The sequence below is a fragment of the Mizuhopecten yessoensis genome, unplaced genomic scaffold (genome assembly GCF_002113885.1).
Source record: "Mizuhopecten yessoensis strain PY_sf001 unplaced genomic scaffold, ASM211388v2 scaffold4553, whole genome shotgun sequence".
Taxonomy (NCBI): Eukaryota; Metazoa; Mollusca; class Bivalvia; order Pectinida; family Pectinidae; genus Mizuhopecten; species Mizuhopecten yessoensis.
The window spans coordinates 50,440-66,244 of record NW_018405604.1 but is presented as its reverse complement, the minus strand read 5'-3'; the positions used below and the strand labels follow the sequence as shown (position 1 = coordinate 66,244).

General features: G+C 37.9%; 1 protein-coding gene across 3 annotated transcripts in view; it reads right to left on the bottom strand.

The window, feature by feature from the left end:
* The window catches only part of LOC110449284 (leucine-rich repeat-containing protein 74A-like), a 32,136-nt gene that overhangs the window by 14,406 nt on the left and 1,925 nt on the right, over nucleotides 1-15,805 (bottom strand). For 2 of the 3 annotated variants that reach the window (XM_021496050.1, XM_021496052.1), the window contains exons 2-5: nucleotides 13,028-13,465; nucleotides 8,573-8,608; nucleotides 3,367-3,554; nucleotides 1,920-2,027 (exon numbers count right to left, since the gene is read on the bottom strand). In XM_021496050.1, the coding sequence (XP_021351725.1) occupies nucleotides 1,920-2,027; nucleotides 3,367-3,554; nucleotides 8,573-8,608; nucleotides 13,028-13,289 (594 nt within the window). In that variant the 5' untranslated portion in view covers nucleotides 13,290-13,465. The remainder of the gene's footprint in view (nucleotides 1-1,919; nucleotides 2,028-3,366; nucleotides 3,555-8,572; nucleotides 8,609-13,027; nucleotides 13,466-15,805) is intronic. The other variant, XM_021496051.1, reaches the window with a different exon arrangement.

The following is a 15,805-nucleotide window of genomic DNA, read 5'->3' as shown; positions in this document are numbered from 1 at the left end:
TTGGGTCGCTTAAGAGTTTGACATGTTATAAATCTGGTGAGCAACTTTTATCATTACATCAGCCTTAATGCCGTATTATGACTTCGTTTACCTGGTTATGTGCCTTTTTAATAACTCATGTATAAGTTCAAAATATTTAAATTACATATATATATTCCGATTTTTGATAAGGGTATTTTAATATGACTTGCCAGGGGGTTGAAATTAAGGGTGACTATTACATCTTTTAGGAGGCTTGTTCAACCTTAAATTCGGTCATAAATAAATGAGAGATTAAAGTAGCGATCTCATCTCAGCGCCGACTAGGTCGCAACATCGCAAGCGTTTCAGGGGAACTGTAGTTCTATGGCCATCCGACGAAAAGTATACACCGGCCAAGGTAAGTGTCCGCCACGGCAATAGGATTACATAGAGACAACGACACATCCTATTTTACAAGGCAATGAGAAAATATGGAAACAATGTTACCAAGCAAAAGGAAAAAATTGAAACAATGTTACCAAGCAACGAGAAAATATAGAAACAATGTTACCGAACAACGAGAAAATATGGAACAATTTTACCAAGCAACGGGAAAATATTGAAACAATGTTACCCAGCAACGAGAAAATATGGAACAATCTTACCAAGCAACGGAAAAATATTGAAACAATGTTACCAAGCAATGGGAAAATATGGAACAATTTTACCAAGCAACGGGAAATAATTGTAACAATGTTACCAAGCAACGAGAAAATATGGAAACAATGTTACCGAACAACGAGAAAAGATGGATACAATTATACCAAGCAACGAGAAAAGATAGATACAATTATACCAAGCAACGAAAAAAAATTGATACAATGTTACCAAACAACGAGAGAAAATATGGATACAGTTATACCAAGCAACGAGAAACGATTGATACAATGTTACCAAATAACGAGGGAAAAGATGGATACAGTTATACCAAGCAACGAGAAAAGATGGATACAATTATACTAAGCAACGAAAAACGATTGATACAATGTTACCAAGCAACGAGAGAAAGGATGGATACAGTTATACCAAGCAACGAGAAAAGATGGATACAGTTGTACTAAGCAACGAAAAAAGATTGATACAATGTTACCAAGCAACGAGAGAAAGGATGGATACAGTTATACCAAGCAACGAGAAAAGATGGATACGATACANTACCAAGCAACGGGAAATAATTGTAACAATGTTACCAAGCAACGAGAAAATATGGAAACAATGTTACCGAACAACGAGAAAAGATGGATACAATTATACCAAGCAACGAGAAAAGATAGATACAATTATACCAAGCAACGAAAAAAAATTGATACAATGTTACCAAACAACGAGAGAAAATATGGATACAGTTATACCAAGCAACGAGAAACGATTGATACAATGTTACCAAATAACGAGGGAAAAGATGGATACAGTTATACCAAGCAACGAGAAAAGATGGATACAATTATACAAAGCAACGAAAAAAGATTGATACAATGTTACCAAGCAACGAGAGAAAATATGGATACAATGATATATTGATACATTAATATAAGGACGATTGGGACGATGTTACACAGCAATGTGAAAAGCTACAAGTCGAGGTTAAAAACGAGATAACGATACAAGGAGGAGAAAAATACAACATGGCCGTACAAATGGAGTCGATGACAGGACCAGCTTAAGACAAAGGTCAAGAAAAAAACCCATCTGGAATCGCTGAATGCTACTAGGCACAGTGGTAGTGGGTGATCAGACAAGACGAACGTAAGACTATACAGAAATTAATACTTGGTCAATGACAAGCTGGATACAATGGTAGATAAGACTAAATGAAGATAGGGATACAAGGTGATCAGAGTAGATGTAAAAACAGTCTTGACGATGGGTTATTTTAGTTGTGACGACGTGTTACTTACGATGTGATTGATGTTGTCGTTTACTAATAACATGTCTGTGAGGTAACGAATCCCCGTCTGTCCTATGGAGTTCCCCGCTATCACTACATCGGTCACCGTCCGGTCAATCTATAAAATAGAGAATGTAACGTTTTAACTAATACTACATTCAAATCTTGGGAGATACATGTACAGTCACCCAATAGCATCTAAACTTCCTTCTTGGTGGTTTTAATGATCTCCAATGAAAGCAGATTTTCAATATATGCAAGCTATATACATAGCTGATTTTATGTCGCGACACATAAACCAGGCCTCCATTAGACTGTTTGACAGGTATTGTTAAAAGGTTGCCACGAACCTAGCCCCCTTAGGGTGCCGATCCCCCCTTCTTGGTGCCTCCATTGTTTTGAGGTTTTTGATTGGCTAACATCCCACGCTACAATCTGATTGGCTGTAGGCCTCTTTCTTCATCTTTAAGAAAAAATTCAACGGCGCCATTTTGTGGCAGCATCTTTTTAGAAATTTATACCAAATTTGCCTTATTGAAAAACCCACCCTTACATGCCACTCCTTTTTAAGATTATTTGATTTATATATATATGTGTCGGTGTGGGCGTAATTCTGTCGAATCCCCACCTCAGGATGTAAATTGACAGTAAATATCATTTTCATAGTTTGTGTCATGATGTCATTATAATAAATTGTCATCTTATGATGGCCTTATTCAATTCTATATCTGCGTTGAGTTTTATGTGGAGTAGGCATAAATAAAGTATATTGTATGGAGAGCAGCATTCTTTATTGGAAACACACTGTTAACACTTGTGGAATCTGGACTAATTTGACTTCTGTTTGTGTATAGTTTCTGTGGTAAGCAGTAAATCCTCTTTATTTCAATCCAACTATAATAAATTGTCTAATCTTTATTAATTATGTACCCATGCTGTTTTGCTATAACATGTTAACAATATGGTGACGACACATAATGATTCTTCGTGACTATACATTTCATATGGATACCAAGCATCCTCGATACTCCAGGAGTTACACTCATTATCGCTGTTTTCACCCCTGTGATATGTCAAAGCAAAATAAATAGGCAAGGGGAAAGCTAATCGATTGGTCTGAGGTAAACAAAAGCCTGACCTAATGCTGGCCTGATGACTGTCATTCGAAGATTACAGAGGAGCGAGATCCGATTTCAAAGCCAGTCTAGTTTCTATTACGCGATCAAAGGATCTAACTAGTCTTCTCGTCTCATTCACAAAGTTGTGCACGCCGTGCTTTCGATTTTACAATGACATATTTCTGGGGGTAACCCCTGGAGTATCAAGTATGGTATAATAACAGCAGTTGCATGGTAAAATACTACACTATTATAAGTGAAAAATGCTATGTAACATATAATTATGTAAAATAATAATGCATGTACAATGCACTTCATTTCTGAGAACACTTTGCTCACCACGAGACTTAGGGCGACTGCCTGGGTCCCCAGGGGTCCTAAGCCCTGGTTTTGGAGGTTTACATGTCCCTTTTTGAGCCCGCGGAGAAACAGTGACGATGGTGTGATGCTGAACTTTATACATGCCCGGATGTAAACCAGACGAGCCTTCTCCTCTTCTGTTAAAATCTTCCGTTTGGGGTAGTTTTCTGTGCAACGAAATTTGAAGTTTGACTCATTAAAGGTACTTTTATTGGGTAATGTATAAAATGATCTCATGGGTAAGATGCTATCCTTGAAGATTAAGATATAATATGCCCCCATAGGGTTAGAGGCTACCCTTATGGGGTAATATTTAAAGTACCCCCACAGGGTTAGATGCTATCTTTATTGGGTAGTATATAAAATACCCCCACAGGGTTAGAGTCTACCCGTATGGGGTAATATATAAAATGCCCTCAAAGGGTTAGAGGCTACCCTTATTAGGTAATATATAAAATGCCTCCATAGGGTTAGAGGCTACCCTTATTAGGTAATATATGAAATGCCCTCAAAGGGTTGGAGGCTACCCTTATTAGGTAATACATGAAATGCCCTCAAAGGGTTAGAGGATATCTTTATGGGGCAAGACGTTATGTACAGTAGCTGCAAACTCTAAATCCTTCAATCAAAATTTCATTGTATGAATTAAGCAGCAACTCAGTGTCATACTATGGCCATAGGTGATAGTTTAATCTTATGTTTTAGACATTACCTTTAACAGTTAAAGTAATAAGATCAATAAATGGTTGAATATCATATTAATTCGGGCACTCAGTTATATATAGAGCATAAAAGAGATGTAAGAATGAAGGGCGATCTAATAAACAAACAGTGCTTGTTGATTATCATCTGTTGCACAGAAGCGGCTGTGTTTATGATATGGGAACACATGGTAAACTCTCAATGTCTATATATAAATACATACATACACACAAATATTTCATCAATAATAATCGGTCAATTTACTAAACAAGATTACAACAACTTCATATGTTATATCAATGGCAATAGAGTAAATGTATAGTTCTATATACATGTAAACACTGTCATTGGTGATTTCTAAAGTTGCTTCTGTTATTACTAAAAACATATCACATCGACCCAAATTAATATTCCAAAGATTTCCTGGATTCCTGTCTTGCTTCCTGGTAAAATGCTGAAAATAGATTTATTAATAAAAACTATGATAATTATATCTAAAAAATAATATTATTAAAATGATTTCATATCGTGTTATAAACAACTGAAAAAGTACTTATCCAGATTTTGTTCTGCAACAAAAGCAAAAAGATGTACATGTAGTTGTTATACATGTATACTAACACTGTCTCTGACATAACAAGAAATATTTCCCTTCGGCCGTCAACTTGTATTAAAAAAGACCTGTCCAAACAATTACAACCACTACATGTGTTCCATAGTAAGGTACGTCACGCTACAACCACTACATGTTGTCCATAGTAACGTCTGTCACGCTACAACCACAAAGTGTGTATCCATAGTAACGTCTGTCACGCTACATCCACTACATGTTATCCATAGTACCGTATGACCTGCTACAACCACTACATGTGTATCCATATTAACGTCCGTCACGCTACAACCACTACATATGTATCCATAGTAACGTCTGTCTCACTACAACCACTACATGCGTACCAACCGTAACGTCCGTCACACTACAACCACTACACGTGAATCTATAGTAACGTCTGTCACGCTACATCCACTACAAGTGTATCCATAGTTACGTCCGTCACGCTACAACCACTATATGTGTATACATAGGAACGTCCGTCACGCTACAACCACTATATGTGTATACATAGGAACGTCCGTCACGCTACAACCACTATATGTGTATACATAGTTACGTCCGTCACGCTACAACCACTACATGTGTATCCATAGTAACGTCCGTCACGCTACAACCACTACATGTGTATCCGTAGTAACGTCCGTCACGCTACAACCACTTCATGCGTACCAACCGTAATGTCCGTCACGCTACAACCATTACATGTGTATCCGTAGTAACGTCCGTCACGCTACAACCACTTCATGCGTACCGTACAACCGTAATGTCCGTCACGCTACAACCACTACATGTGTATCCGTAGTAACGTCCGTCACGCTACAACCACTACATGTGTATCCATATTAACGTCCGTCACGCTACAACCACTACATGCGTACCAACCGTAACGTCCGTTACGCTACAACCACTACATGTGTATCCATAATAAAGTCCGTCATGCTACAACCACTACATGCGTACCAACCGTAACGTCCGTTACGCTACAACCACTACATGTGTATCCATAATAACGTCCGTCATGCTACAACCACTACATGCGTACCAACCGTAACGTCCGTCACGCTACAACCACTACATGTGAATCCATAGTAACGTCCGTCACGCTACAACCACTTCATGCGTACCAACCGTAATGTCCGTCACGCTACAACCACTACATGTGTATCCGTAGTAACGTCCGTCACGCTACAACCACTACATGCGTACCAACCGTAACGTCCGTCACGCTACAACCACTACATGTGTATCCATAGTAACGTCCGTCACGCTACAACCGATACATGTGTAACCTGTCACGCTACAATCACTACACGTGTATTTTGCCTCGTTAATAATCACAACCACTACTACCACTTCATACCAGTTTTGTGCTGACTACAGTCCTACAAGTGATTCCGCTACTCCTTGGTGTTAGAGACTTACCCTTTTTGCCTTTTTTATCTTTATGTTTTTTAGGCACTGAAATAGTCAATCATGAAAATGTTCACGCCAGATCTAAAGTACAAGACCGTCACCACTATCACCGTCACCAAAGGGAACGTCCGGTAAGATATTTTTACAGGGTACATATTTTATGCCTAGTTACAAATACACATAGATGTATATGTTATCACAGATTTATTCGGTTCTTTATTTCAAATCGAATGCACTTATTTTTGATTTCAGATCAGTACATATCACAATACGTGATAATTCTTTTCAGTATATTAACCCTCAACCCAAAGGAAACAAACAAATAAATTCTATGATAATACAAATATAACGCCATATACCATGATATACCCTTTTCCAATTCTTAAGAAAGTAAAACAAAACTCTTTATATACGATAAATGGATAAATAAAGTGTTACAGTGTGAGAAAATATCTAGAGATGAAATGTAAATTACGTACATTGCATAACGGGTGCGATTTAGTGCTTTGCAATCATTTCTGATGAGGCAATAAAGAGGTGAATACCGTGATCTGTGCCATACGACTTGGATGATACTGTGATAAAACTGATATTGATCCACCCAGGTTTTACTTCGTGTGCGAAAAATATATCATGTTTTAACCTAGAAATGTTATTATAAAATCTTGTGCAATTTGTGATTTGATGTGATAATTAAAATAAACCCGGACCTCTACAATAGATATTCATTATAACCACCACAATGACCGGGAGTGATGTTCGGGCCGACATGAGGCACAGCAGGACAATTATTTCAAATATTGTAATTGTGAATTTAATATCAGTGATATGGAATTGCGTTCGAGGTATAAAGTATCAATATTGTCCAAATCAAATATATTTAGTCTCTTTGAAACAGTTAACGACTTTTAAACGACAGCTAAGTTTCTTATCAAAGTAACACATGCGTTAAATGACGAGACCATTAAAGTAACCACACACGTAATGCTGTAACTTAATGGCTTGGTGACATTTCAATTATTTGTGGTCACACGAGAACTTCACTGGTTCTCTACAATTATTACAAATCAATTGTTAAATAATGCAACAAGCAAACATATTCTTCGCTTTTATGACACAATAAAATCAAATGAAATTCTATATGTTGCAGTCTGATATAGCAGGGCTTACTTTCTATTGGATAAATACCAACTCTAGATCTGATTTCCCTATTGTCATTTGCTCTGATGTGTCCATTTGTTTCGACAACTGATGTGTCCCTGTGTGCTGTCATCTGTAATGCCCCTGTGTGCAGTGTCTATGTACGTTGTGATCTGCAGTGTCCATGTACGTTGTGATATGCTGTGTCTATGTACGTTGTGATCTGAAGTGTCCATGTACGTTGTGATCTGCAGTGTCTATGTACGTTGTGATATGCTGTGTCTATGTACGTTGTGACATGCAGTGTCCATGTACGGTGTGATCTGCAGTGTCTATGTACGTTTGATATGCTGTGTCTATGTACGTTGTGACCTGCAGTGTCCATGTACGTTGTGATCTGCAGGGTCCATGTACGTTGTGATCTTCAGGGTCCATGTACGTTGTGAGCTCAGGGTCCATGTACGGTGTGATCTGCAGGGTCTATGTACGTTTGATAGGCTGTGTCTATGTACGTTGTGACATGCAGTGTCCATGTACCGTGTGATCTGCAGTGTCTATGCACGCTGTGATCTGCAGTGTCTATGCACGCTGTGATCTGCAGTGTCTATGTACGTTGTGACATGCAGTGTCCATGTACGTTGTGATCTCAGGGTCCATGTACGTTGTGATCTCAGGGTCCATGTACGTTGTGACCTGCAGTGTTCATGTACGTTGTGATCTGCAGTGTCCATGTACGCTGTGATCTGCAGTGTCTATGTACGTTGTGACATGCAGTGTCCATGTACGTTGTGACCTGCAGTGTGTATGTACGTTGTGATCTGCAGTGTCTATGTACGCTGTGATCTGCAGTGTGTATGTACGCTGTGATCTGCAGTGTGTATGTACGTTGTGACCGGCAGTGTCTATGTACGTTGTGATTTGCAGTGTCCATGTACGTTGTGACCTGCAGTGTGTATGTACGTTGTGACATGCAGTGTCCATGTACGCTGTGATCTGCAGTGTCTATGTACGCTGTGATCTGCAGTGTCCATGTACGCTGTGATCTGCAGTGTATATGTACGTTGTGACCTGCAATGTCTATGCATTCTCTTTCCCTGTGTGCTGTGATCTGCTGTGTCTATGTACGTTGTGATCTGCTGTGTCTATGTACGGTGTGACCTGCAGTGTCTATGTACGTTGTGATCTGCAGTGTCTATGTACGTTGTGACCTGCAGTGTCTATGTACGTTGTGACCTGCAGTGTCTATGCATTCTCTTTCCCTTGGTACGGTGATCTACTGTGCCACCATGTGTGTTATATAGGTGCCAAACTTACCATGTTTCTTTGGTTTAGCTTTTTCTATTAGATTTTCTGTAACAACAAAACACTAAATATCGATATCCATGATTGCAGCTTGCCTCTTTTTAGCTTTACCTTTATTGTTATGAATATTACTGGATTGGTGCATTAACACATCTGTAAGTTTTTCCACTTTTACATTTTTTAGAACAATGCCAATGACAACAAAATGCGGCTTCAAAACAACATGGTATTTACATATTAGATATTGTTCTTCTTAGTTTAGGACCGATCCTGTTCCATTATAGTTCAACATTGTACGGTTGACACAATGTATGGCTGATAATCACAAGAAGCTCATTTTACACTGCATAAAAACATATAATTGGAACTGTGTGTTTTGTTTTTTTGTTGTTATTGTTGTTCACTTCGCTAGGGCTCCATACGAACGTTTTGCACGACTTCACCAGAATTTAGAACTACGAACATTTTGCACGACTTCACCAGAATTTAGAACTACGAACGTTTTGTACGACTTCATCAGAATTTAGAACTACGAACATTTTGCACGATTTCATCAGAAATTAGAACTACGAACGTTTTGCAAAACTTCATCAGAATTTATAACTACGAACGTTTTGCACAACTTCATCAGAGTTTAGAACTACGAACGTTTTGCACGACCTCATCAGAATTTAGAACTACGAACGTTTTGCATGACTTCATCAGAGCTTAGAACTACGAACGTTTTGAACGACTTCACCAGAGCTTAGAACTACGAACGTTTTGCACGACTTCACCAGAGCTTAGAACTACGAACGTGTTGCATGACTTCACCAGAACTTAGAACTACGAACTTGTTGCACGACTTCACCAGAGCTTAGAACTACGAACTTGTTGCATGACTTCATCAGAGCTTAGAACTACGAACGTTTAGCACGAATTCATTAGAACTTATACGAACGCTTTGTACGACTTAATCAAAATTTAGAACTACGAACGTTTTGCACGACTTCATCAGAGCTTAGAACCACGAACGTTTTGAACGACTTCATCAGAGCTTAGAACTACGAACGTTTTGCATGACTTCACCAGAGCTTAGAACTATGAACGTTTTGTACGACTTTACCAGAGCTTAGAACTACGAACGTTTTGCACGACTTCATCAGAATTTAGAACTACGAACGTTTTGCACGACTTCACCAGAGCTTAGAACTACGAACGCGTTGCACGACTTCGTCAGAGCTTAGAACTACGAACGTTTTGCACGACTTCACCAGAGCTTAGAACTACGAACGCTTTGCACGACTTCATCAGAGCTTAGAACAGTGAACGTTTTGCACGACTTCACCAAAGCTTAGAACTACGAACTTTTTGCACGACTTTACCAGATCCGAGAACAGTGAACGCTTTGCACGACATCACCAGAGCTCCTAAGAATGGTGTATGACTTCATTAGTGTTCAGAATTACGAACGTCATCACCAGGGTATACCTACGAGCGTTCTGTCTGACTTCACCAGACCTTTTATAGCGTTTGTATGATTTAACCTTGACCTTTACCAACAGTTTGTGCAACTTCATTGAGACTCCTATGAACGTTATGTACGGCTTAACATGAGATCATGTACGACTTCAACGGACCTTATACGAACATTACATACGAGTATTGACTTTTCTTTGTTCTATAGATATTCTACTTCATTGAAAATACATTCGTTTTACCATAAAACTCGCGAGTGCAAACCGTTTGTAACGCGACAAAAGTCTCAGACAGGACAAATTGGAAATACCTTACGAATATACCAGAAAACCATCGAAAGGTGTATGGGGATCGATCTACCTTAAATGAAATACACGGCGAATTAAGACAACCTTCAGAATGAAAGTATAATAACTTTTGACTCGTGTCTTATATGCAGTACTTAAGAACTAAATATTGTGACGAAGACCATGTGTCTATATTTCTAATAGATCAGTGCTTTGGTCTGGATTGATGTTAATCCGTATAGTGTTTTTCCTGTAGTGAAAACAGTACTGTGTTTGACTTTACAAATTATACAATACATACTTCAGATTTATCTAACATGTCAACTATTCTTCAGTGTTGCTATTTCTCTTTGTTGAGCATGTTAACTGTTAGGTCAGACTAATGAAAACATTACCCAGACTGTGGAATTCTAGCCGCCTTGTTGACGTTTCAACAACTGAACATTCATTATCGAAGTAATATCTCAATACCATAATTATTAAATCTTTATTGGATCCTGTTTGAGTCCATTGTGTGTACCGCGTGGGGTGCTACTTCAGGTATTCAATATCCACAAGACATTTAAACATACACAAAATACAATGACTGGTTGACGGGGGAGATAGTTTTGTAGGGAGAGCGAACATTGTCAGTTGTTCTTTAGGGTAGTAATACCTATAGCCTATTTCACGTCACACGTAGATACACCCAGGTAGTATTCAACTTCTCAACCCAAAACATCGCCCGTTACAATGAGAAAAGTTGAGTTAGAATACTCACATACTCACAATTAAATTATTCTTATTATCGGGAGTTTAAATCACATACTAACAAATAAAGACGATTCGCCGAAATTATTTCAATAGACATCCGATTTGAAATCAATTACGAACTATCTCTACTCTCGACGCTTAGAGCCAGTAACCCGAGCTCTGTGGCAAGGCGTCTGTCATTCCGAACCCTATTGTAGTTATGCAATACTATGTATTCATACAAATCAATAAGACTGCATTCCTAGAGTTAATCTTAATGATTGTATGCATTAACTAACAGTTTGAGAGTTTAGTTAGATATGACACTATAATAAAGCATTGAGGTAGTGATAAAGACATTAACGTAACTTTGAAATGAAGACAAAATTACTAAGTACGTCTACATTTTAACAGGTGCCTATTATCAGAATGAGTCAGGGGTATTTTTTATGTTTGTGATGAATATTTACTCATGACAGCTATTAAAAATCATATTTAAATGGACAATGTTTTTTATTATTACGCGATTATTTGTATACCCCCAACCGATTAACTTTTTAAAGTAATTATTTCCGAATTTGTCCCCGGAGACATAAAACAACCTGTACGTGAATAATCAGCCTTAGGAATTTACAACTGTAGGTACAAGTGTACATATCCCAGTACGTGAATAATCAGCCTTAGGAATTTACAACTGTAGGTACAAATGTACATATCCCAGTGGCGGATCCCCCCTCCCAGCCTGAGAATGTTCTTTAAAAAAATCATGTATTTTCACCATTTTCCTCAATTTTTCCCCACATGGAATTCTAAATGTCTACACTTCATTAGTAAAGAGAAATATTATTGACCAGCTGCCAGGGACATCGAGAACCGCACAGCCGTGTAGCGTATTCATATAATATAGTCGGAATACTTTGTAAAATAATATCTTTAAGAGGAGTTGCACTTGATTTTCAGTACAAAGTGTCATTTTCTAATATCAAAGAAGTTCTTAATTTTTATAAACACCAGAGGAGAAATTAAATCAGGTCAAAGGTCACGCAAAGGCAACGACATATTAAGTATGAAGCTCTAATGTGTTAAACAAAAGACGTATTTCTTCTTGGTGAAAATATCATTGAAAAAGTTACCCTGAATTATCTTTTTGAATGTAACATGTAATGTTGTTTTCATTGTTATTAGAAGTTTGCGCGATGTCATATACATTGTATGTGTGGTACCAATACACACACTGCTGTATAGAAGTACATCATAGAGTCTCGGGTTGTTAACAAGGCAGGACGATGTAACGATCCTAATTTACTAGCACACGACAGAAAACATTCATCTGTGTACTAAGGAATTCGTGCACTCCCAGACAAGACTATCAGTTAACGCTTGTCTGTAGTGTAATCGATACATCTATAATACTGTACACCACGACATTAAGTGTCGTCGGTGTGAGCTTTATAAAAATCCTTCCAGTAAAATGGTGACGGGGAATAAGATTTTAAATCAATAGAGTAGATAGTAATGTGTCTATAGTTGTATACACAGACCTCGGCTACGTCTGAGGCTCCGGACTAATATATTATCAACAAGTTACGTTTTTATCCAAGTTTATATACACACACATCACATATCATTTTGAATATTGAGATTATTTACCCCGTTTATCTTGATCTTGTATCTCGTTTAAAAGTCCGTAGGCTTAGCAATCTATCTCTGTCCTTGGACAACATATCTTTGTTATTAAATATAGTGTTTTCATTATCATTTGTAGATTATTCTCATTTGCAGATTATTCTATCCGATTGCTACAGTTTAAAAACAGAAATCAAATCAGTGAAAAACAATGAGAATATTAAACATCAATACACATAGATAAATTACACAGCAAGCAGATAGTAAAGATTATTTGGTATTGGAGCAGATGTCATTATAAAGAAATGGTCACACACGCATATATATAAATATATTAGCAAGAGGATACAAATCGGGTACTTACTGACATCCTCTAAATCCGTGTCCCATCCCTCCCCGTCCTCTATATCAACATTGACAGCTTCCATCGTTGGCTCGAGCGCAGAGGTTATGAGTTCGAGTTCCGATCCCAGGTCAGTGGCTGCAAGGGACTGTACCGGCGAAACCGCACGTGATGAGGTCTTTGGTTCTTCCCGAGGGTTCGGGATCCGTTCCCGAGGGGTTTCTCTTCTCTGAATTTTACTGGCACTGCTGGCTGGTCGCGGACTTCCAACCAAGCGCTCCATATTGTATTTAGATCAGCTGCTATATTTGCCGACCAACTCATCCATTGGCTATGTGGGGACACTACATTTTACACTCTGGAGAGTAACTGTATGTCACATGAGATAAGTTTAATTTCCAAAACTGCAGTGCAACTGTTTTTAAATCACCTTACATACAGGTTTTCAGAATTCTGCGCCTGTCAACAAGTAAAAAAATATGATTATTTTTTTATTTGGCTAGCGATTTATTATTGATTGTTAAAATTTAAAACCCGTTGCATTATTCAGTCCCTATTGGTTGACAGTGGCGTCTTTATTGAGACTGACTCAAATGAGCCAACATATATGCATAGTTATCAAATGATGATTTCTGTAGTATAAAAGTTCCTATATTTACGTCACCAGTCTGCTTTTCTGTAAAACTTAATGTTCCGTAAATGACCAATTAAGCTTCAATTTGTAATGGTCCTTTGTTCCAGTGAAATATAATACACGATCATGGATTGTCATGAATTAACCAACTTGCATGTCGATTTTTTTCATAGATTTTCATCCTCATCAAGCAATGATGAAAACTCAATGTCAGATACACAAGGGTAGGGACCTATAATTATATCAGCTCCCACGTGAAGGCTGTACCATATACTCGAACCATGATATCGACCGCAATGTCATAGCGACACAGAAAAAACTGGTTTGTTGAATACAAATATATCTACTATAAAGGTTTATCTTGGTTTAATTATTGTGTGATAAATATATACATATGTATGAACACCCTATCAAATGTCTCTCTATAGTGTTACAGGTCAAGCCCCGACCGTCAGATCAACCTCGTCACAAGTTCCGACCCATAAGTCTGATTGTATAATATCGAATCTTTACAATCAATAGTTATTTTCTTCTGAACCGATATAGGCGCAATAGATACTTCAACATTTCGATCTGCCTGGGATTTGTTTAACATAACAGATATATAGTCTTTAGATAGGGATCAGCTGTGAGCTAAGTGAGCAGGTCTACCTGCACATTCACACCTACTTACACCTGGTTCACCTGTGGAGAGTGACACTCAGGTGTTAGGTCCTGGGTGTTCTTATGTAGCCCACAAGTACTTACACATTCACGACAAATACATTTAAATTTACAACTAATAGCTAAATGTTTAATCATTATGTTTTTTATTGATTAAATTGGTTGAATTATTCATAGATATCTCGGTAAACAGATCCCGTTACTGAAGTCAATAAATTCTGATTACATTACAACATGTATCAAACTGTTTTGTAACCAAGTTATATATAACTTGTTATCTATGCCATTTTACATGAGTTATTCAGTTCTGCTTTAGACATTAATAAATTGAATGCTAATATACTTCTTTAGGTATACTTTAGACACTGTCTATATTCGGTACCGGATCTCTTCAGCAAAATTCACAAATATAGGACTTTAATTTTCAATCTCCATAAATATAAGTATAAGTAGTCATACTGTATCTGCATAGACTACGTCAGTGTGTCATACTGTATCTGTATAGACTACGTCAGTGTGTCACACTGTATCTGTATAGACTACGTCAGTGTGGCACACTGTATCTGTATAGACTACGTCAATGTGTCATACTGTATCTGTATAGACTACGTCAATGTGTCACCCTGTATCTGTATAGACTACGTCAATGTGTCACACTGTATCTTTGTAGACTACGTCAATGTGTCACACTGTATCTGTATATACTACGTCAATGTGTCACACTGTATCTGTATAGACTACGTCAGTGTGGCACACTGTATCTGTATAGACTACGTCAATGTGTCACCCTGTATCTGTATAGACTACGTCAATGTGTCACACTGTATCTTTGTAGACTACGTCAATGTGTCACACTGTATCTGTATATACTACGTCAATGTGTCACACTGTATCTGTATAGACTACTTTAGTGTGGCACACTGTATCTGTATTGACTACGTCAATGTGTCACACTGTATCTGTATATACTACGTCAATGTGTCACACTGTATCTGTATAGACTACTTTAGTGTGGCACACTGTATCTGTATTGACTACGTCAATGTGTCACACTGTATCTGTATATACTACGTCAATGTGTCACACTGTATCTGTATAGACTACTTTAGTGTGTCACACTGTATCTGTATAGACTACGTCAATGAGTCACACTGTATCTGTATTGACTATGTCAACGTGTCACACTATATCTGTATAGACTACGTCAGTGTGTCATACTGTATCTGTATAGACTACGTCAATGTGTCACCCTGTATCTGTATAGACTACGTCAATGTGTCACACTGTATCTGTATATACTACGTCAATGTGTCACACTGTATCTGTATAGACTACGTCAATGTGTCACACTGTATCTGTTAATACTACGTCAACGTGTCACACTGTATCTGTTAATACTACGTCAATGTGTCATACTGTATCTGTATAGACTACTTTAGTGTGTCACACTGTATCTGTATAGACTACGTCAATGTGTCACACTGTATCTGTATAGACTACGT